We start from the raw sequence: 25017 nt of genomic DNA, 5'->3' as shown, positions 1-25017 counted from the left end.
TTTTCCCATCCATACTCTTGAGTACTGATCTCAGTTTCAACTTTTAGTTATTTCTACTACTTACCTCCCTATATCTAAATAACATGCTTAATACTTAATTTTTCAATTTTAGAAATGACCTACTGATTTACTACTACGGCATAATGAGAATAAACTCCTCTGTCCATCATTATGATAGTGTCTCATAAAAATCTTTGGTTAAATTGGTATTTTTGTGTTTACCTTATCATATATAGGGAACTATAGTTCGTAGCAGAATCACTTAGTATGTTATCATGCCCCTTTCTTTCCTGTACAATCTTTTCCTCCTTTGAAGTTAATAATTGCTAGCTTTTGCATTTGCTTAGTTTTCTCTCCATTGTAAAATCCCTCAACACTTGGCTAGAGTATAAATAGAGTCTCAATACAGTCAATCACATCACATTCAGTGCCCTTGATTTCTTGGATGTCGCCATCCTCAAGCACCTAACAGTATGACGGATACATTTACAGATGGTTGGTTTAGTTAAAAGAAATCTAACTTCTATAACAGGAAATCACTAAACTTTTCCCCTAGTCCAGACAAAAAAAAAACAAAACAAAAAAACAACAACAGAGTAGTAAGTCAAAAGCAATGGCACCATTAGCTCATGTTGAGCTATTTATTACCTGCAAGATCATGACCTGCGAAGGGATAAAAAGTCTTCAAATTGTTGAGCACCAATTGCACCATCGCCAACCGCATCAAGGACCAACTAAAAATAAAGCAACGATGGATCTGTTAACGATTTCTATAGGGATTTAGAAGAGTATACTACCCTTTGACTCAACAAATTCCACTATCAGGAATCAACCTGAACATACCCCTCTATGAAAACAAAATAATATATGCATAGAGGTAGTCATGTCAGCTTTATCTACAATAGCAGAAGTGTAGAAATAACCAAAATTGTCCATGAGGAGAGTACTTGTTGAATAACTATTTTTGACCTATGGAATATTAGGGTAACCATAAGGATGAATGAAGAAGGATCTCTAAGTGTTAATATGGAGTCAGTTTTGGTATGTAGTAATAAATAAAAAGCAGGTAGCAGAACACTATATGTAGTATGCCACCCTCTCTGCAAGAAAGCAGGGGGAATAAATTTAGATAGATGCTTTTGCTTATTTTTGCAAACAGAAGGATAAACCAGAAGCTAATAAAAGTGGTTAGCTGTAGAGGATGTGCAGAAGAAATTGGATAGAGTAAAGAGAAGTTTAAGTAAAACTTGTGATTTCACATTTTTATATAGTTTGATTTTTAAAAAAGTCAGCTTCTCTTTTATTTCAAGTGGAACATATTTATTTCTTAAAGGATTGAATTTTTAGTAATTTTTTAATGGTAAAATACAAAAACATAAAATTTACCATTTTGGCCATTTTTAACTTTATAGTTCAGGGGCATTAAGTACATTCACATTGCTGTGCAACCACCACCACCATCCAACTCCAGAATTCCTTTCATCTTGCAAAGCTGAAACTCTAAATTCATTCCCCATTCTCCCCCCACCGCCAGCCCTTGAAAACCACTATTTTATTTTTATTCTTTATGTATTTCACTATTCTAGGTACCTCATGTAAGTGAAATCACATACTATAACCCTTTCTGTGACTGATTTATTTCACTTAGCATTATATCCATGTTGCAGCATGTGTCAGAATTTCCTTCCTAAGGCTGAATAATACTCTGTTGAACGTACATAGCACATTTTGTTTAGTAATTCATCTGTTAAAACACACTTGATTGTTTCTTCCCCTCAGTTACTGTAAATAATGCTGCTAAGAACATGGGAAGTACAAATACCTGTTTCAGTCCCTGTTTTCAATATTTTCAGGTATATATCCATAGTGGAAATGCTGGATCATATGGCAATTCTATTTTTAACTTTTTAAGGAACCAGTATACCATTTTCCACAGTTGCTGCACGATTTTACGTTCCCACCAAAAGTGCACAAAGATTCCAATTTCTCCTCATCCTTGCCAGCACTGTTATTTTTTTTTTTTTTTTTTTTGGTAGCCATCCTAATGCATATGAGATGTTGTCTCATTGGGAAACTGACCTGCATTTCTCTAATGATTAATGATATTGAGCATCTTTTCATGAGCTTATTGGCTGTTTTCATATCGTCTTTGGAGAAATGTCTATTCAAGTTTTTTGTTCATTAAAATTTTTTTTTTTAGAAATATAGATCAGGTTTTGCCATGTTGCCTGGGCTGGTCTTGAACTCCTGCGCTCAAGTGATCTGACCACCTCAGCCTGCCAATGTTCTGGGATTACAGGCATAGGCCACCATGCCCAGCCCTTTGTTCATTTTTTTAATTATTTACCTTTTTGTTGTTGAGTTGTGCAGTTTGACTTTTAAATGATTTATATATTCAAAAAGTAAAATTCATTCAGCAGGGGGAAAAACCTCAATAAACCAGGAAGTAAAAATCTCATGGTAACTTTCAAATAAAGAATGACTTCAATGTCCCTCATATATTTACTTCTTTTGGAAAATTCACATTTTTTATCACACCATTAACATACCATGTTTTAGTAAAACATACACGTTTTAGATGTAAACATATCAATAGAGACTAGATAATATTCCATCATTCATGAATGTAAGAATAACGCAGTATTGGAGCTAGAGGTGAGCATTTAGAACATGTATATGACATACAGAGTACTTTTTGAAGATAGTACCTATTGACATCTTATAGTACTAGTGTTCTACTGAAAATATTTTATATTTTCCAGATGAAAACAGTAGAACTTGTTTATGTTAGAGCCCAAAATGCAAGGTATAATCTTGGAGCAAGATTTGTGAGGAATGATGCAAATTACGGATGGTCCATTAATGGACAACCAAAGGTATGTGATAAATTATTGTTCAGGAAAGGAATTTAACAATTTCAACTAAAGAAATCTGAGTTACAATGTGTTATAAAGTCAACAGAGAAATTATTGTTAAGGAAAGGAATTTAACAATTTCAACTAAAGAAATCTGGATTATAATGTGTTATAAAGTCAACAAGCTATTAATTTCGCATGTAATTTTTTCAAAAATATTATTTATATACACCATTATTTTTAAAAAGAAATTTAAAATAAAATATTCCATACCTATATGAATTTGAATTAGAATGTTCCTGGAGATGGAAATCTGATGCTAAAACATCATCATCATCATCGTCATCATCATCACTTCCCAGACTCTCCTCTGAATCATATTCGGCTCTACTTTGAGAAGGGGGTAGAAAAGGCTAAAATAAAGAAATCATGAAATTTAGCAGCCACATATCTAATTTAATACATTCAAACATATAGTCTAATAGTAATAATTCATCTCATTTGCAGATACTTCATTATAAGAGAGTTAAGTAACTATTATCTTACCATCCTATGCCTTTGACATCAATTGATACTATTCCATTATTTATTCATCCATTCAGCAAAAATTTATTAAGTATCCACTGTGCGGCAAGAATTCTACCGGATTTAAGAATTTTTAAGACAGATACAATCACCACCCTCATTTACTTTTTACATGTTACTGGAAAAAAATAGGCAAATAACAGAAAACTAAATACAAACTGTATTATGTGCTACAAAGAAAAGAAATGGAGAATAAGGAGAATTGAGATAAGCTGACCATGGAAGGCCTCTTTGAAAAGTACGAGAACTAAATGACAAGAAGAAACAAGCCATATAACAAGAGGGAAGAAAAGCATTTTAGACAGGGGGAAAATAATGCAGAAAGAGTTTGGTTTGAAAATAGTAGTTTGATCAAGTCTGCTAAGCAAAAAAATGCTGGGAGAAAGGTTGGAGAGAATAGCAAATGACGGCTCAGACAGGGTCTTGTAGGCCATGGTAAAGGAATGTAAGGGAATGCCACCAATAAGTTGTAGGTAGAAGACAGGTACTGAGGTTTATATGCTAAGTATATCACTATGATCACTCTCTTATGAGAGAAAAGCTAAACGGCAAGGGTAGAAATGGAGACATCAGTAACTAAAACAGGAGTTGGCAGGTTGGATATAGGTGGTTAGTAATGAAGCTAGAGACAAGTAGTAGATTTAAGATATATTCTGGAGAAAGCACCAAAAGGTCTGCTGATAGATTTGGAGAACAAGAGAAGGTGAGGAAAAATGAATGACTCTTAGGTTTTTGGCCTAAGCAATTATAAGGGTGAATATACAATTTCATAAAATGGAAAGACTGGGTATGAGAGGGAAGGTTTTGGGAAAAATCGATATAAAAATGCCCAAATCACGAAGACCAAGATTTATGTGTCAAATAGAAGAGGAAGGATGAAGAAAGAAGATTATGAAGGAATAAACAGTAAGTTTAAGAAAAAAAGCTACAAGAGATTGTCATCAAGAGAAAAGGAGAGAAAAGCATTTCAGTATGGGAGTAGTGAAGAATGTTGAATGATGCTAAGAAGACAGGTAAGAAAATAATTTAAAAGTTTCCACTACATTTGACATGGATATCACGTGAATCTCAACAAGATCAGTTTTAATGGGTGTAACTGGGTCAGAAAGTTATATAAGTAAGTATGAAAGGGGAAAAAGGCAGTAGAAAGCAAATGTGTCTAGTTTTGAAAAGCTGAATGTGAGTGGGAACAGAGAAATGGGATAGCAGCTGGAAAAAGTTTCAGGGTCAAAGCAGGGGTTTGGAATGGGAGATACTAAAGCACATTTCTCTCCTGATGTGAAGGATTCAACAGAGAGGAAGAGAACTGAAAACACAGGGGAAAGTAGAGAAGAAAAGAAAGAATGCAATTCAGAGTAAAACTCGAGAAAAGGTGTCTGATAGAAGGACTCTTTCTCCATTATAACAGGAGGAAATAAGACAGGAGCAAATGTAATTGATCTGTAACTTTAAATTGGGATGATGAAAAAGTTTTGTCTGATTTTATTTTTCTCAGTGACTTACAAGGTGAGGTCATCAATTAAGAGTGAGGATAGGATGGAAGGGGAGATGCAGGAAGTTTGAAAAAAGGGTTGTAAAACCTTGGAAGACCAACAAAGAAACACAGCAGGGAGAGTGGAACTTCTGGAACAGCTGAGTAAAGAGCTTGGTAAGTCCTTTCTCCAAAAAGCAACAATAAAATTGAACAAAATTGTAGAAAACAAACAATGGTTGACCCATGCATATAACACATAGAGAAGTATTTATTTTTAAAAATCTATGGGATCTGATCTGGGTAAAACAGTAAGAACTTGGTCAGGAGCTGTTCCCATCCCACCCCAATCTCTATGGTGTAGGTGTTCCACCAGGGTCAGCAGGAAAGGCTGTGAAGACTAAGAGTTCTGATGCCCTGCCAGACAGGATTGTCTTTAAAATTCTAGGCACACAGGCATTATCAAAAGCAACAGAGATCTCAGTAGCAAACAATTAGGGAAGGTAACATCTCAACTACTTTGAGGTTGTGATATTGATTGGGTGGAAGGGCAGACACTAAATATTTAACAAAAAGATTCAGAAACAAGATAGCTAAAGAAGGCCTTGCTAACCAACAATCCTATATCCAGCAAAACTCTCCTTCAAAATATAGAGGTGAAATAAAGATATTCCTAGATAAATGAAGTGCTTAATAAACATTTGTGGAATATATGAATGAATAAGTGACTCAAAAAAGGGCAGTGAGGAACAAGGAGACCCAAACTCCCTTCACTACCCTTAAACATTTAGGATATGAGAAAAATAAAAGCCATAGCTTAGCAGGCCTGGGAGACTTGTGTCACCAGAGAACAGTTACAGTTAGATGTCAATTTGTGCAGGAGAACGTCTGGAAATTGAGAATGTGAGGGATGTGGCTGATGACACAAAAAGTGAAAGATACTTATATAGGCAGTCCTTATTTTGCACAGTATTGCATGCCTACAAAAATGACCATGCACGCATAAACTATACAGAGCAATAATAATCAATGGGAAAAGTTACAAATGTTTTGTGACCTTTAAAGATATTTGTCAAAACCCTAAAAACTCTTACCATCAGCTATAAATGTATAGAAAAAGTTTTTTAAAATAAACTAATTTTAACATACTGTAATTAAAACATTAGGAATACAAAGAAATAAAACATTTTATCAAGAATAGTTTGAATAGCGATTGCCTTCTATCTCTGTAACTCAGGATATGAAGCAAGCATTTCTTCTGTGCCTTAAACAAACTGTCACATTTCTAAGATTTTATCAGCTTCCAACATACTGTTCTTTGCATTTTCAATGTTGTGAATCCCTTTAACGTAAACTTTTTTGGCAAAGTCACTATCTCTGAACATCTTCATCATTTTATCACAACTACTTTCTACATTTATAAGTTCACTTTCACTAAATTCCTCTGGCTGTTCATCTAGAGTCTTTCAAATGGCAGCACTGTCAACATACCCACAGTTGGCTATTTTCTCTCTAACTTCATTTATGTTCAACTTGAATTTCACTCTCAGTACTATCACTTTTTTTATGGATGCACTTTCATCTTAGTTGGCCACTTCTCTCTTTTGATCAAATCCAATTTTGTACACTATCATATGGATTTATCACAGGAGATGAAGCAAAACAACTGCATGCTTTGCTGTGTATGAACTGAGTAACAGGTGCTACATAATCAATCACTGAAAGACTTTAAAAGAACTGACATGATTGGTCACTGATCAAAAAGTGCACATTTACGAAGTGATTTCTAGAATGAAGCGCTAGCAGGGAAGTTTACTTATATTTAATACACTGTGGTAACAAATTTGAACCATGTTGTTGAGGGAATAATGTTACTTAACACTGGTAATTGAAATTTATGCATTTCAGAATAATGAGAGACTGCTGTAGTATAAAAAAAGAGTATATGGATAATAGATGACCAGAGCACTTTGATTCCTTAATCACCATCAAGTACATTAACATGAAGATGTTACGCAAATTCTCTTTTATCTTATAAGAAATATAATAAAATGCAAAAGCTATTGTTTAAAATGCAAATGTCATAATTTACCAAAAAACTGCCTTAAAAACTGTATGAAATATGGTCAAAATATTCTAGGGTATATATTTTTGGAATGTAGCCTGATACTAATGAAAATTTTCTAAACCAAAGTGGGAAAACATTTGGAAGCACCAAAAATGACACTTATTTCTGATATTCTCATTTCTATTTGACTATGAAAATATTGATCTAGATAGCATTTTAATTACCTTAGCTATGAAATAGTCCCAGATACTGAGCTCAGGTGGGATGAACTTTTCTTTAACCGCCAGTGACTCCTGGCTTACTGGTGCCAAGGAAGGGGTCAGTGGGGCAGATTCTCTGCAAGACATTTTTGACGGCCTAAAACGTTTGTTCTGTTTTTCTCCTTCTTCAACTAGTGAAGAAACTAACAAAAAGAAAATAAAATGTTACTGAAGTACTATTTTCATTGCATTTATTTCACCTGTGTTTACATAAGAGCTAAGGTTAACTACAAATAAGCACACACAAAAAAATAAGATTGAGATTATGAAAGTACACAGCAGGTAAGAAAATAAGTAGAGGAAGACAAAAATCATTTCTGTCTAGCAACCTCTGCTTTTTCCTCAATTTGTCCCTCACTCTCTAAATGCTGACTTATCTATTGTATGTGAAAAATAAAAGGATGTAATATCCGCCCATAAATCAGTCCACAATTTAACTAGGAACACGACAGGAAATTTCCAACATCCTTCTACTTTGCTTTTTTTTAAAGATTATCATGGGATGTCAGTGTTAATTAAAAGCAACAACTCCCTTCTGAGATTCTTCGGTAATGATGTGGCCTTATATCTAAAACTATATTTTTCATTAGAAAATATAAACAAAATTCAGGCACCATAACTACTTAAACTGATTCAAACTTTCGGAAACGGCTCAGAGACAGAATTTTCTAGTCAATGGAATTACAAAGAAGAAAATAATGCAATTTTGTTGTTTTATTTTGTGAACACTCTATAATTAGATAGTATTTTTTTAGTATATTACCTCAGAATACTAAAGAGATTAGCATTAAAAAAGTTATACAAATCTTTAATCAACCTTGAGTTACAAAATGCAAATCACCAGTAGACAGTCAAGGATTTTGCAGACAAAGGCATGATCTAATACACAGGCAAAGAATTCCACATTAAGGCACACCAATATTCTCCTTTAATGGCTCTGATGAGATTTTACTCACCTTCCAAAGGAATGCAAATACTTGTGCTGTAATACAATTTGGTTTTATTGTTTGAAGCGTCTCAGCTTGCAGACACAGCATGCACATGCATTATAACAAGCTACAGTCAAGCTGAGTTTAACACAGTAATTTGGTTATTTCAGAAAAAGGGAAAGATGAATAAAATATTAGTATTCTAAGAGATTACTAAAAAGTGGCATGATTATTACTTAATCTTTCAAATGATTTTAAAAGGAACTGTGAGATTAAATGTGCTGATTTTTTTCTTTGTTCTTACTAACATTTGATAACCAACAATCAAGTTTCCAGTATTACTGCTGCATACATTAACACACATTCTAAAACTTAAACGGTAGTTTACCAACTTCTCATCAAGTGAAAAGTGAGAACTATAGAGATATTTTTTTACCTTTCAAAAACTTAATGCTAAGTTTTAAGATAAATATATCGATTTATCATTTGACTTTAACATTACTGTTTTGTCTTTTTTAAGAGATGGAGGTCTCCTTATGTTGCCTAGGCTGGATTTAATCCCTTGACTCAAGGGATACCCACACCTCAGATGCTTGAGTAGCTGGGACTACAGGCTTGTGCCACTGCACCTGGCTGTTTTTGTTTTTATGTTATTAAAAAGCATGTGAACCAAGAAGTATAGACAATCTCTGAAAAAAAAAAAACGTACAATGTTAAATTAATAGATTTTTGCCAAGATTAGTATGTCATAAAAATAGTTTTCTTTTTTTCTTTTACTGACCCACTGGTAGACAAAAATAGTTTTAAAAGTAAAATATAAGAGAGTTTTTAAAGACAGAAACATTTGAAACTACAAGCTGTGAATCCAGTCACGTGACATGAAAATATTAACCACACTGGGAGGAAATGTTTAAAATTTACAGACTCAACACCAGGAAGTATAAAACCACTTATTAAAACACTTTTTGGCTGGGTGCGGTGGCTTACGCCTATAATCCCAGCACTTTGGGAGGCAGAGGTGGGCAGATCACCTGAGGTCAGGATCCAGCCTGGCCAACATGGTGAAACCCTGCCTTTACTAAAAATACAAAAATTAGCCAGGCATGGTGGCACGTGCCTGTAATCCCAGCTACTCGGGAGGCTGAGACGGGAGAATCGCTTGAACCTGGGAGGGGGAGGTTGCAGTGAGCCAAGATCGCACCACTGCACTCCAGCCTGGGCAACAGAGCAAGACTTCATCTCAAAAACAACAACAAAAACAACACTTTTAATGAAGCAGGACCAAAGGAAAAAAAATTGGCAGTTTCACAGTAATGAATGTGTATTACTTTAGATGCTTTAACTAAAAAGACCTTAGCGATGCCACCCAGTAAACAAGAAATGACCTGTGACTTGTCAATAGGGTAGTTACTCCCTCTTCTTTGTCCTCCAATTGTAGGAAGACTTAAGGCAATTTTATGCTTGAATCCTGCTGGGTCAGATTGGTCGTGAAGCTTAGGGGCACCAATAAAAACTATAGCTGCTGGGTGTTCAACTGGTTGTTTTTGAAAATGCTAATAATCAAATATCAAGAACGTTTGCCATTCCTTGGGTGCAAACTAACCCTACGGTTCTACTATTATGGGAAAACAGCTACTTTATTAGTAACAGAAGAAAGAAAATAGTATTAGGGAGAAATTAAGAGCAACTTGAATATAGAATTTATGAATTTTAAGAGGTATAGGGAGGCTAGAAAGTGGCTGAAGAAAAACTAAGGCATTCACAGGAAAAACAGAATCATGTCCTGACATAAATTTTAAAAATAAGTTTCAGTTGCTTTCCCAGGAAGCACTTTTTTTTTTAAATTATACTTTTTAAGTTCTATCGTACATGTGCACAACGTGCAGGTTTGTTACATAAGTATACATGTGCCATGTTGGTGTGCTGCACCCATTAACTCGTCATTTACATTAGATATATCTCCTAATGCTATCCCTCCCCCATCCCCCCACCCCACGACAGGCCCCAGTGTGTGATGTTCCCCCTTCCTGTACTTTTTAAAACAAAGCTTCCATGTCAAGATAGTAGACTGTACAGACAAACACACCTTCCTTCCCTTAACAATCCTTTCCTCACCCTCAGAATATCTGCACTGTGGTTTTCTAAGAATTATAAAAGTAACTCCCCAAAGAACCCAAAACAGAAATGGAGAAATGGCTAACAGGCTACACATAGGGAAGGGGAGGAGCAGAGGAATAAGACAACATTCCTTCCTATAAATTCTTCTGTACTACTAGACTTGTTACCACACACATATATTGCTGTGATTAAAACTAAAATATAAGGGGAAGGTTATTAAGTTAATATTTATTTTTCAGTTTATCATTTAAAATCAGCACAATGAAATTAATATTCTGAATGTAGATTTAAATGTCATTTCTTTAAAAACTGAACTTAGAGTTCAAGACCAGCCTGGGCAACATGGTGAAACCCAGTCTCTACAAAAAAATAGAAAAATTAGCTGGGCATGGTGGCACATGCCTGTAGTCCCAGCCACTTGGGAGGATCACTTGAGCCCAGGAAGTGGAGGTTGCAGTGAGCTGAGATCACACCATTGCACTCCAGCCTGGGCAACAGAACAAGACCCTGTCTCAACAACAAAACAAACAACAAAATAACTGAACTTAAAGTAACCAGCAGGTCTCACTCTCTATTTCTCAATCTAAGGCACGCATATCCACAGAGCTATTCATGAGTGTGCCAGAGTATACACGAAGCTTCAGGAGGCACATTAGTCTGGACCTTCTAACTGAGCCCCCCAAATATGGAAAAGATAAAAGTCATGTAAGTTTAAGACAAACAGATTTCAAATTTATTTCTTGCTTTCAGCAAGCCAATTCAGTCTAAGTCCTCAGTCTCCTAAGAGGTATATGTTAACCTTTATCTTCAGGTAAAAAGTGTGAGAACTACAAATGTACGTGAACACTAAGTATAAAACAAATCCTCAAAATTAAATGTAAAACATGATTTTCCAAGTAAACTTCAAATATTCCAAAAATAAAAGGATTAAAGAAGCAATTAATTGAAGGTACTTCTTAATCATCAAAGAATAAGATTAGTGATTAAAAAAAAAAAGTCTGGCCAGGCACAGTGGATCATGCCTGTAATCCCAGCACTTTGGGAGGCTGAGATAGGCAGACCACGTGAGACCAGGAGTTTGAGACCAGCCAGGCCAAAATGGCAAAACCTCATCTCTACTAAAAATACAAAAATTAGCCAAGTGTCGTGGTGTGCACCTGTAGTCCCAGCTGCTTGGGAAGCTGAGGTACAAGAATCACCTGAACCTGGGAGGCAGAGGTTGCAGTGAGCCAGGATCATGCCAGTGCACTCCAGCCTGGGTGACAAAGTGAGACTCTGTCTCAAACAAACAAACAAACAAACAAAAAAAGTCTGGAAGATGATACTATCCAGCTTTTAGAAAGACTGACCCTCAAAGTCTTCCTAGGATCATTACCATACACAGTATCTTGAACATGGCTCCATAAATATCTATAAAAATGAAATAATAAATATCTTAATAGAAAGTGGTGATTTGTCTCCAAACCACAGAGCAAGGCAGTCTCCATGGTAGTTGTACAAAATGATTCACCAGAATATGGAAGGAAAATACTACAACTTCTACTTAGATTTATTTTTTGATAAATAGGGGGAAAGGGCAGAAGGAGAAGGGAAGGAGGTAGAGGAGCAGAAAGTGACAGGGGAAGAAGTAGAGGGAAAGGAGAAGGGACAAGAAGAAAGGAGGGATGGGGGCAGGGGGAGGGGAAAGCAGAGGAAAGAAGGGGAAGAAGGAAAGTAAGGAGAAGAAACTAAATTTTGTCAATGTTTAACATCTGGATCGATAGTAGTAGACATCAATATACATATAATGAGAATTTGGTCAAGCATGTTTTATGGATAAGGTAATGTATTCAAAAGCCTGAAGTCACTGCCCTAGAGTAGTACTTACTTTTCAATCACCCTGAATGCCACAACACGGTTCTGTATATAAGATTTCAACCCAAACTCAACAAACTTATTGAAAATGTGAATGGAGTATACACACACAACGGAACATTCAGCATTAAAAAGGAAGGAAATTCTGTCGCAAGCTACAACATGGATGAACATTACACTAGGTGAAATAAGCCAGTCACAAAAAGACAAAACACTATATAATTCCACTTATATGAGGTATATAAAGTAATCAAATTCCTGGAAACAGAGTAGAATGGTGATTACCAGGGATTGTATGAAGTGGGGGAATTGTTTAATGGGTATAGTTTCAGATTTGCAAGATGAAAAAGTTACAGAGATTTGTTTCACCACATGATAGACTTACTACTGAACTATATACTTAAAAATGGTTCACTTGCTAAATTTTATATCATGTGTTTTTAGTCATAATAAAAAAACTATAATGGAAAAAATATATTCAAGCCATTTTGCTGCAGGACTTAGGACTTAGAAATATTAGAAAACTGGGTTGAAGAGAGAGATCACATTATTGGTCTCAGTAAGGTACACAGAAATACTGAATTAAGCAGGACATGGTGGCTCACACCTGTAATCCCAGCAATTTGGGAGGCTGAGGTGGGAAGATCACTTGAGTCCAGGAGTCCAAGACCAGCCTGTGTATAGTGAGACCTTGTCTCTATAAAAATAAAACTTAAAAAATTAACTAGGCTAATCAATGATGGCCTGCACCTATAGTCCCAGCTACTTGGGGCACTGAGGTGGAAGGATCACTTGAGCCCAAGAGGCCAAGGCTGTAAAATGAGCTGTGATCACACCACTGCATTCCAGCCTGGGCGACAGAGCAAGACCCTGTCTCAAAAAAAAAAAAAAAGAGAAGAAAACATTGAATGAGGGAGTCTAGGTCAGATAAATGAATGTTGCATTTCTTACAGGGTTAGTTTCTTCTATTGTCATCAGGCTTTAGCAGTGAAATAAAAGAATAATTACACGTAAAAATCTATACATGCACATTTCTTGGAGTTTCTTTTATCTTCTACGCTTTCTCTACTCTTGTATAAAAATTTGCCTTCCTGACTCATTTGTAAAATGAATGAATAGAACACTTTTTAAACTTTAAATTAAAATTTATATTATATGGTCTTCAATGAAAAGTCTAACAAAAATGTACTCCTGGCCAGGCGTGGTGGCTCACACTTGTAATCCAAGCACTTTAGGAGGCCAGGGCAGGCGGATCACTGAAGGTCAGGAGATTGAGACCAGCCTAGCCCGTCTCTACCAAAAAACACAAAAATTAGCCAGGTGTGGTGGTGCACGCCTGTAATCCCAGCTACTTGGGAGGCTGAGGTGGGAGAATCGCTTGAACCTGGGAGGCGGAGGCTGCAGTGAGCCGAGATCACGCCACTGCACTCCAGCCTGGGCGACAGTACGAGTCTCTGCCTCACAAAGAAAAGAAAAGGAAAGTATTCCTTTCCACAGAATTAGTTACTTTGAAGTTCAGCAGTCTTTTAAAAGTTCCTTATAATAAACCACCAGTTAAATGTTTGGCATATTCAATTATATTTTAAATCACCTATTTTGTTTTATATTTTAATATGCTCAAGTCTTTTCTGGTCAAGATATTTTGCTGTTTTGCTTACTTTGCTAAAGGAATGTTAGCAATGACATGTAATAATCACTGACTACTCAATACAGAACTTTTGTTTTTACACAAGTTTTATAAGAAAAAGCAAAAAATGGATTTTCTGATCTGTTTTAGTGTAATAAGTCAGAAATAAACTTTATGTCTAGAATATCATTAGCAATCTCATAGTAAAAAATATATGACATGCTTACCACAAATAAAATGTTCATTTTATATTTCCATTCCTCAACTTGGAGACATAAAAAAGTCATTACTATGAATTTATTAAGATAAAGAGGTAATTCACAGTTCTTATAAATGCAAGTATCACAAAACACAATAACAATTCTTAAAAACACTGCTTTATTTATAATACAGAATAAAAAGCAAAAGTATGGATTTCTAACTGTTAGCAGAAAAAGTAATTTTTTGAAAATTGCTATTGCTTAGCTGGTTCTCTTCTTTAAAACTGACCATAACAAAACAATTCAGAGTTCCATGAACATATACCTGCACTACAGTTTTAGTTAATTAGAAAAATCAAACTCTTCATTAATATATAATGTGGAATTCACACAAAAAAAATTTGATTAAAAGTTAATTTATGTACATTAACATTTTTGTTAAGAATTTTGACCTGCCAGACTAGAGTCTAATAAAAATCTATAATTTCCTTCAGTTATGAAGCTTATCTTTAAATATTATGTTACTACAAGAATACATTAAGTATATAATAGATATATAGAAAGAAATATAATCTAGTTCATGAGGCCATCATTGCAAAGAAAATTTAAATCCAAATTTATAACAGAACAAGGAAAACAAATGATGGCTTTCAAATTCCTCTCATAATACAGTACCTAAACTTATGGAACACTTTTAGAAAACATGTTTAAGGGTATTTCATCTTCAATATACAATGTATTTCATCTTCAATATACAATGTATTTCAATATGCACGTATTTCATCTTCAATATACAATGCTTTGACACGTTTGAGTAGTCAGGAAAATGAAATATTCTAGATTCGTCAGCTTTCACTGGCCAAATTTAAAAGATAAAAAATTTTAAATACACATTAATTTTAACTGGATTCAAGTCAACTTTTCTAAAATACACTGTTTTATTCCCTTGGTCAACAATGTATATTGAACATTACTTAATGCAATTAGACTCTTGGTACATCAACGATTATGATTAGCAGTAATCCAAACACACAGGACTGCTTACCTACAACCTAAAATTTATCAGGTTGCTGTCCTGCCTCGGTAGGTTTTCAGGGCAACATAATAATGCCTTAAAAAAACTGAGATTTCTGAACGTTACTTTATATTGAAAGCCAATGCTGCTAGTAGTTCCTTGTCTTGGTTGATTTTCTGTTCTGAGATTTTCTCTCTCTAGTTTTCAGTGGATCCCTACTCCACAGGACCTTCGCTTCTTTCCCTTTCTCTTCACTTCTTTCCTTTCCTCTTTCTGCCTGCTCCTTTTCTTTTCTTTTTTGAGATGGAGTCTCGCTCTGTCGCCCAGGCTGGAGTGCAGTGGCGCAATCTCAGCTCACTGCAACCTCCACCTCCCAGGTTCAAGCGATTCTCCTGCCTCAGCCTCCTGAGGAGCTGGGTCTACAGGCACATGCCACCACACCCGGCTAATTTTTGTAGAGACAGTGTTTCACCTTGTTGGCCAGGCTGGTCTCAAACTCCTGACCTCAGGTGATCTGCCCACCTAGGCCTCCCAAAATGCTAGGATTACAGGTGTGAGCCACCACGTCCAGCCCTCCTGCTCCTTTTCAAATTAGCTTGGCTTTGAAACCAGCAGGCCTTTAGTTTTCATCATTCAGTGAATATATTCCTTTTTTTCTGGTTAGCAAATGGACAAATCGTACCATTCATGTTTTCTTTAAGTACTCCTTCAGCTACTTCCATGATTGTATTTAGAATACTTTCTGGGTACTCAAGGACAGATGAGCACCATATAACCTGGATATGACTATATCCAGCCCTACCACTAAGTGAACAATACGTTTTAAGTATTCCTTATTATTGGCTGAGGTTAAACATATAGATGCAGATAATTTTAGGTCACTTTATTTTTTACTTGGGGTTAAATAAGTGGTAGGATACAGCTTATGACGGACTTATAATGGCCCCCCCAAAATAATTTATGTAATGGTATTTTTGCCTACAACCAACAACTAGAGTGGTTAACAAGATTGGTGCAAAAGTAACTGCAGTTTTGCCATTGCTTTTGCACCAACCTTATACAAAGATCAACCTGGACTTTCAATAAGGTTCCTTACACATATCTGTGCTCAGGAAAAATGGATGAAATTGAGACCTGATGGCTAGTAAGAATGTATTTTTCATTTTCTTTTTTATGGATATCTGCACATTCCTTAGCAATAATTTATCCCTTTTTAACATTTTACATCAACAAGATCACAGTCTTAACAAATGAATTTTTCTCAGAACATATTAAAAATATGGTCAAAATTAATTTGCCAATTTTTAATTTAAAATTAAACTCAACAGAGCTATGGATCTTACTTCCCTTAGACTTTGAAAGTTTTTCCTTAATTGAATTCAGATATCTCAAGTATAAATATAGTCCAAGGCAAATTTCATGTGAAATTAGTCTTTTAAAAAAATCTATACAAAAAGCACAATAAACAACTTTTTAAAAAACAGAAAAGGAATGTTACAAAAACAAAATACTTAATATTTTAATAAGCAAAGGTAAACCTGGCAAATAAGGTAAATTTGCATATGAAATCTGACGTGCATAAGAAGAAAAAGGAGAAGTAAATGAGTTTAATTTAAGGCAAATGGGAGGGACCAGAGAGATAAAACAGCCATCAAAGTAGTAAGCAAAGTGTGGTAGGTGGATGAGTAATAGGCAGGATGGTATCAGGTTTCTGGAGAAGTCATGTTAGGATTCTACATTTTCAGTATTTTACAACAGCAAAAACTGAATTAGCCCCTAGATTGGCTAAAGAAAGCTAAGGGCCATGGCAGGGAAGATTACAAATTATCCCTCTGATGCCACTTATACTATTCCGTAAGTACAATTTGTGGTTAGGTCAAATACGTTAAGAGACCCACAGTGAACTCTATGTCCCAAAATATTAACTTCAGTTGTTCTTAAAACCTGAAATTCCTTTAACAGGGAAAGCAAATATTCTATTCCAAATAGACCAATAATAAAATGCTTCTACTTGTAAAGCAGGGGTTGGCAAATTGCAATTCAACAAATAAATAATGTTTTCTTAGAACACAGCTGTACTCATCTGTTTACAAATGGTCTATGGCTGCCTTTGTGCTACAAGGGCAGAACTAAATAGTTGTGAGATACCAAATGGACTCCAAAACCTAAAATATATATTTGGCTTTTTACAGAAAAAGCTAGTTGAACTCTGCTGAAAGTTATAAACTGAATTTGCCTCATGGTAAGTATTATACATAAAGAAATTCCTGCCTGTTTTTTCTTGATGGAAGAAAGAGGCAGGACCCAGACTAGAAACTATGAGAGTCCTAGCTAGGTAACTGAAGAAACAATTTCAATTAAGGAGGGGAAGTAGAAGCTAGGCCATCATGATTTTTTGCTATATAGTCATGCAGGGCCACAGGTTAGTGGAAACTGCTTTTGAAAAGTGTAATACATGCCAACATTGCTACTAATAACTTTTAAATATTTTAACAAGGTAATAACTTTTCTAAATTCTTTTTAATATAGCTTCATTCAAAGAATATTCATCAATCATGGTATAGATTTTGGCAATAATTTTTTTCCCAAATAATGAAGCCAAATTCAAGCTTTTCTTATTCTCTCATGTCCCTCACCAACTGCTTGACCTCCCAAAACATATATATCCAAGCCCACATACACCTATATGTACAAGCATATGTTCAGTGTAAACGTCAGGGAAGAAGTGAATGAAAGCTCATAAAGAGATAAATAACCTTGCTGAGCTTCTCTCAAATGTATGCATAGGGCTTTTTTTTTTTTTTTTTTTGGAAAAACATTTAACATTTTCAATTTATTCAACACCAATATAGAATGAAATAAGTTTTCAAGTACTATGTATTAAAAATAAAGCTACTCCTCATGCCCTCCATAATTGGAAAACTAAGATTATCACACATGGGCTAATACATGAAAAAAATACAGTTTTAACATTAGAAAGTTTTTAAACGGGGATACAATTGTTTAAAATATTTACTTTTCATGGTATTATGAACACTTAGAAATCCAAAAACTCCAATGGCCTGAATCATAATATGCAAATCATAAAGCAGCCTAATTTGAAATGTTTTTCTAGTCATTTCAAGCCATAGTCTGATTTTCTATGATTAGCACTGACAGTGTTTTATTTTTACACACTTTAAAATGTTAAAGTCTAAGGGACAGAAATATAAAAAACAAAGAATTTAAAAGCAGAATAAAATAGCAGAGATAGTTTTCTAAACTGCTAATCATTGTTTTAAATCAAAAATATGGCTTGATCAAAGGAAACTTCTCAATTTTCTATAAATGCCAAACAAAACAAAACTGTCCCACTGTACCCCAACCCCTCAAAACAACACAAAGCAAGCTGAATGATAAAAGCCTATTTCTAAAGCTCATATCTTGCCTGCAAGACTGGGAGGGCTATGAGACCTGATGGCTGAAAGAGCTTTGGAAAAGCCCACACATTCCATGGAGAATACCACTACCTGGTGGGGGCTAGGCATAGCAAAGTGCCTTCCTGCCAAAGAAAGAAGAAAGAATCCGTATTTGGGATAGAACAAAAACCCATATTACAGTGTGTTTCAAAACAAATGAAAGTTTCAGTAGTAAAATATTTAATAAATTTACATAAGATCGTTCTAATTATTGGTACAGGAATATCTTAAAGATTAAAAACTGCACCAGAAACTTTAATACTGCATTTTCACTGTATGACTATTTGTTTATGCTTTTCGCAAATGGTCTCTAACCAGAACTTTCTATAACTAAATTAAAATGTAATTACGTTTGAGAATGATATCACTCAGATAAATAAAGCTTCAGTCCTAAAAAAATTTTTTAAACTCACCAGGTAAAGTTTTTGAATGTGTCTGTTCTTTGCTAGGAACATGTGCACCTCCACCAAACACAGCAGACCACATTTTCTCATTTAGAGGATGGGCCACAATCCGAAATAGCTCATTACTTGAATGTGTGGCCAGGCCATGGATGAAGAGACTAAGATACACTGCTGTGAGAATCTCACAGAGCAAGACTGTAAGCCCTGACTGGGCTTCCTCGCCAGAAGAATTCAAAAGTCGAATTAGACAAGTTATTCCTAGAACGACAAACAAACATAGCTGTCACTGACTATAAATTTTTAAAATTTTAAAAATTAACTATATTTTTCTAATTTTAGGAAAAAATGTATTGCATCAAGATTTAATACTGTATTTTCTTCCCTAGATTCACAGACTAGTAGCGGTTATTATAGTTAAGCACAAATGAGCTATTTGAGAGAAACATTAAAAATCTTTAATATTAAACATTAAAATCTTTCATGACTAAGATCTCATAGATAAATTTTCATAGACGGGTTTTTCTAGTATGTCAAAAGCAAAATGATTTAAAAAACGGTATTACAAAACATTTGAGTTATATTAGTATAATGATCAAGGGAACACTAATGTTAAGTAACTGTGTAATTCAGAATGAGTGGTGAATACTTAACTGGTATCAATTCTAACAGTATTTAACAATGATTATCATGTGGCAAAACTAAAATAGTCTTTCTACTTATCTAAGATTATAAATAAGACTAAGAAAAAACTGATCTATACATAAAAATTATACCTGGCCATTGAGCTGGTGACGTATTGGGAGTTAATGCTTCATCTAAGCTTCCTGTTTTCAAAGAATGTCGATGAGGAAGCAGTACTGTCTGATATACCATTCCAGTAAACTGATTCGTCTGAAATGAACTAAGAGAAGAAAACAATATTTAAATCTATGATAAATTTTATATAATATTTTCATGTTTCAGATCTACTTTCAAGAGTATCAATTTTTGTTTATTAATTATACTGCTAGTACATCTAAGTAGTATAATGTACAGTCTAGTGCTATATAAAAACAAAGTATCCTTTAAGTGTAAATATACACATTTTCTAAATTAAAACACATTTTAAGGGACAGAATAAGTACAAATGAGAAAACTAAATCGCTACGTACCACAAGTAGCAAGATTACATATTTGACTTAAAAACATAGTTATCTGGTTGAAAATGAAGTCCGTTTAGGCTCACTTTTATGTATAATGGCTAGCCTACCCTACATCAGGCACTGTAGCAGGTACTAGGCATATAAGGAATAACAATGTCTCTGTCCCCATAAAATTTAATAGGGGAACAAAACACAAATAATGTTATCATACTACTCTTAAAAGATGAAACCTATGCATATGATGCTATCAAGGCAATACAGAGGAGTATTTCACACAATTTGAGAATTCAGGATAAGCTTCCCCAAGTAAAAGATGCAAAGCGAAGACTAACAGATGAATGAACAAAAAAACCTGCAGCTTGACATAAACTATGAAATAATTCTGACAGAAAATGGTATAAGGAATTTCCTTTAGAAATTCCTATATCATACATTAAGTACATGAATATACTTAAATATAGCGCATTTATTGGTGTAAATGTGTTATGATTGGCAAATCTCATTGGTTATAACATTTTGATGCCTTTGGAGTTTCCCTTGCTTTACTTTCCAGTTTCAAGATGGCAGAGTAACAACAAAAAAACCTCCCTCATTCCTATAGAAATCATAGATAGGAAAGATAAAAAGAAGTTAATGAAAATAAAGCCTAAATAATAAGAAAGTGAATTCTTGAAGGATCAGGGTTAAAGAAATCAAGTTGAAGCTACCTTGGGAAATATACAACCAGAGTGGTAAGTAAGGCTACCCACAGAAAATTCAAAAACACAAACTGGACAGACAACCAAAAATTAACAAGGAAGGCTGACACCATGTAAGAAATAACAAACTCAACAAAAGATCTTCACCTGAGAAACCCAACTTACCAGTAAAGTACTCCATACTCAAAATAATTTTTTTAATCAAGAAATGTTATAGAAACAGAAGCAAATACTAAATTCAACAAGAGATCCTGAAAATGAAAAACAGAATTTCTAAAATATAAATTCTTGCTAAATAAGACAGGACATTGCTGAATAATGAATCCGTGTTTGGAAAATGAAGCTAGAATTTCTCCTGAAATGAAACAAAAAGAGATAAAGAAAAGGAACATAGGATGGGAAAGTTAAAGAACATTAAGAAATGACCCAGAAGTTGCAATATCTGTTTAATAGGAAAGATAGAAGAGAGATGAGACAATACTTGAAGAAATAGAGTATTTCAAACAACTAAAGATAGATATAGAAAGACCCCAGAGGGTAACAAACTATTTTTTTGAAGCCTAGATAAATTTTAGTAAAACTTTATAACATAAAGAGAAATACAGAGAAATATCCTATACATCAATTATTTGGTAAAATTTTTCTCAATTCCAAGTTACTCCCTCCCATGTGGTCCCTGAGCCTTTTACTATCTACTGTCTTATTATAGTTACCATTTTAGTACTATGCCATATTATATACGTATCATTTATCAACTCACATGTTTGTCTCTAACTAGACTGGCCCTAAGAAATAGACTTTATCATATTATTTGCATTAAAATTCTCAGTGCCAATCACAATGTCTGACATAAGGCAGTGACCAGTAATAGGCTGCTAAATAAGTTATACAGAATAAGGGTTTGAGATTCACCTGCCATAAAAATTTCAAATATGAACAAAAAGTACTCAAAACCTCAACCATATGCTTTTTGCATTATTTAAAATAGACTGTTATATATAGTTCTAAACCACTAACATACAAAATATGAAACCTCATTGCTTACTGTAAGCATTCTTAAATTTCATAAAAAGATAGTTACCTGTAGTTATGACTACCACAAAGGCACTGATAAATACAAGCAGAAAGTGAAGCTGCTAAAGTATGCATTACATACACCTGGAAAACAAAAACAAAATTACTTTAAGTATAACCTTTTTAAAGTACAGATTTTTTTTCAAGACCTAATATAATCAGCATTTTTAAAAGAATGAAAAAATTTTTGATTCTTTGCCTTCATAAACTATTTCCTTTTTTTCTATAACACTCATTTTTATCTACATGAGTCTTACTACAGAAAATTTAAAGAAAACACGCTAAAGTCTTCAGCAGAAATTATAAAACACACATTTGCTACCTAATTTCTTTTTCTAGAGCAAAGGGGAACAGATGTCAGCTCTCCAGTAGAGCATGAACCATGTATTAAAGTAAGCCCTCCAACACTCAATCTGCTTTTTCCTCAACCAAAATGTGAAGAAACAGCCTGATAACTGACAGTTCACCAACGGACAGGTCACTGAAGAATATGCTACCACATATTCTAGTTACCTTAAAAACAATTTGAAGAGAGTGAAACTAGAGAAGAGAAAGGATATAAGGTATGAAAGGCAGTAACTGAAAGGCAGTGGAGTCAGGCATTTGTTTTAAGGAAGAGAAGACTCTAAACATGGCATGGCAAGGGCCGTAACATTAGGCAGAACTGAGGATGAAGGAGAAACTTCAGCTAGGTAAGAAAGCAAACTAGACTAGAATATTAAAAGACCAGGTTCTTCATCTGATTGTGAAGTATGCCAGTCATTTTGTAGATAAAAATGGAGAATGACAGATCAAATCTAATTGCTAATTTTTCCTTCAAATGTCAATAAAACGTAGTATGAATTAAAAGATATTATATAATTGAAGATGACAAAAACTATGTATGGGAGCTTGCAAAAATGATCACAGTTATTTTGCAGCTTCTGCAAGAGAGAGTTGGACGTACTTCTCCACTCACTGAATCTGAGCTGGGCTTGACTTGTTCGACCAAGAGGACCCAACAGAAGTGAAGTGTGAGTTCCGAATCTACACCTCAAAAAGCCTTGCAAATTCTATTCTTGCTGCTCTTTAACCCCTGAAACTACCATTTGAAAAAAATCTAGGTGTGACTGGGCCATGGGGTGCACAGACATTTGATCAAACATTATTCTGGGTGTCTGTGAAATGTTTTCAGATGAGACAAACATTTGAATCAGACTGATTAAAGCAGATTGTGCTCTGTAATGTGAGTAGACTCAACTGGCAAGACCTGAACAGAACAAAAAGGCTGAGTAACTCGCATCTAACTGCACTGAGCTGGGTCATTGCTTTTCCTGTCTTCAGACTTGAACTAAAACATCAGCTCTTTTTGGGTCTTCAGCCTGCTGACTTTCTGACCTGAACTTAAATTATAGCTCTCCTGGTTCTCAGGCCTTCTGATTTGGACCGGAACTACACCATCAGCTCTCCTGAGTGTCCAACTTGCCAACTGCAGATCTTGGGACTTTTCAGCCTCCAAAACCACATAAACCAATTCCTTATAATAAATCTCTCTCTCATTTTATATATATATATATATATATATATATATATATATATATATACACACACACATACACACATATATATATATATACATACACACACACACACACATACATACATACATCCTACTGATTCTGTTTCTTTGGTGAATCCAGACAAATATATTAGGCTTGCCTGCTGGAGGATGAGATACATATGACCCAGATTCTCCTGTCAGTGCTGTCAACATGCGCCAACCACCAGAAATGTAAATGATGCCTTCTTAGATCATCTAGAACCTGACTAACTCACCAGTTGACCAAAGATGAATGAGAGAGTCCAGACATTAGTATAGCTGGCCCAAACCAAAGAACTAATGAACCAACTCACAGAATTATAAGCAAAATAAATGATGGCTTTTTAAGCCACTAATGTTTCAGGACAGTTTTTTTTTTTTTTGGCGGGGGGTGGGCATGGAGTTTTGCTCTTGTTGCCCAGGTTGCAGTGTAATGGTGCGATCTTGGCTCACCGCAACCTCTGCCTCCTGGGTTCAAGTGATTCTCCTGCCTCAGCCTCCCAAGCACCTGAGATTATAGGCATGTGCCACTACGCCTGGCTAATTTTTTGTATTTTTAGTAGAGACAGGGTTTCTCCATGTTGGTCAGGCTGGTCTCGAATTCCTGGCCTCAGGTGATCTGCCCGCCTCGACCTCCCAAAATGCTGGGATTAGAGGCGTGAACCACCACACTGGCCTCAGGACAGTTCTTAAGCAGCAAAAGGTAACTGATACACCACAGGTATGCTATAATTAGTTTTAAATATGAAATATAGTTTGGCTAAAATGAGCACAATCTGAAAGAAATTAAATTCCAAACTGTATAATAAGCACTATGGGCATTTATACTACAGAGCAGTACAGAAAAATAAGCGGTGAAATTTAATTACAAGGATTAAGGTAACTAAAGAGGGTAAAATTGTAGGACAGTCCACCATCAGGAAAACAGAAAATCGAATTGGTGTGATACAACCTGTGAGGTGGATGAGAGCTACATGATAGACTATTAAAAAAAAACAAAAACCACTAGGGACATATGAAAATGGTCAAAGTCAGTTATACTTCAAAGGATTTCAATATGTCTGAAAAGTAAAGATAAAATATGACATTAACAGCAGATAAAGTAATGATGAATAGGATGCTTTGGTTGATTAGACAATTAACTATAACAATATAATTAGTTGCATGCATTAGAATCACACAAGGAACTTCTTTAAAAATATACATTCCTGGGACATACTCTCACAAACTGACTGAATAAGTTTGGTGTGAACTTGAGAATCCAGACTTTTAACAAGCACTGCAGCTGATTCTGTTGCAGCTGGTTCACAAAGTACTGCCTACCCTAGAAGGATGACAGGGGCAAATAGTTCACATTATCCTTAAAATGTGGATTTCTTTAGTATTAACAAGGGGAAACTTCATTTACATATTAGTGCCTTTACATTAAAATATTAAGTTTCTATATTTAAAAAACAATGAGCTTTTTGGTTAAATGTACTACTAAAGGACTCATACGTACCTATTTTTCTTAAAGCAGCTAGACTAAATAACTAGGCATTGTGATAAAAAATTCAAGAACTCTACCAGGTGTAAGTAACATGAGTAAGATAAGCCAGTCTACAACCAGAAGATTTCTTTAATAGGAATCAACATAAACTTGGCAATGTAACAATTGCTATGCTTAGTCTGATGTTTAAA

At 34.8% G+C, this 25017-nt stretch overlaps 1 protein-coding gene across 7 annotated transcripts in view; it reads right to left on the bottom strand.

Moving 5' to 3' along the window:
• DMXL1 (Dmx like 1) overlaps window positions 1-25017 on the bottom strand; it is a 191335-nt gene that overhangs the window by 58221 nt on the left and 108097 nt on the right. For 4 of the 7 annotated variants that reach the window (XM_063604601.1, XM_034960383.4, XM_057302334.2 and 1 more), the window contains 6 exons: window positions 21766-21842; window positions 19618-19745; window positions 18854-19102; window positions 7204-7382; window positions 3129-3268; window positions 649-734 (listed from right to left, as the gene is read on the bottom strand). In XM_063604601.1, coding sequence (XP_063460671.1) covers window positions 649-734; window positions 3129-3268; window positions 7204-7382; window positions 18854-19102; window positions 19618-19745; window positions 21766-21842 — 859 coding nt within the window. Of the gene's footprint in view, window positions 1-648; window positions 735-3128; window positions 3269-7203; window positions 7383-18409; window positions 18524-18853; window positions 19103-19617; window positions 19746-21765; window positions 21843-25017 lie in introns of all 7 variants that reach the window. The other 3 variants (XM_063604600.1, XM_034960380.3, XM_034960379.3) reach the window with 1 other exon arrangement.

This window comes from Pan paniscus, chromosome 4, assembly GCF_029289425.2.
Source record: "Pan paniscus chromosome 4, NHGRI_mPanPan1-v2.0_pri, whole genome shotgun sequence".
Classification (NCBI taxonomy): Eukaryota; Metazoa; Chordata; class Mammalia; order Primates; family Hominidae; genus Pan; species Pan paniscus.
Note: the sequence above shows the minus strand (reverse complement) of the source record. Positions and strands in the feature narration are given on the sequence as shown.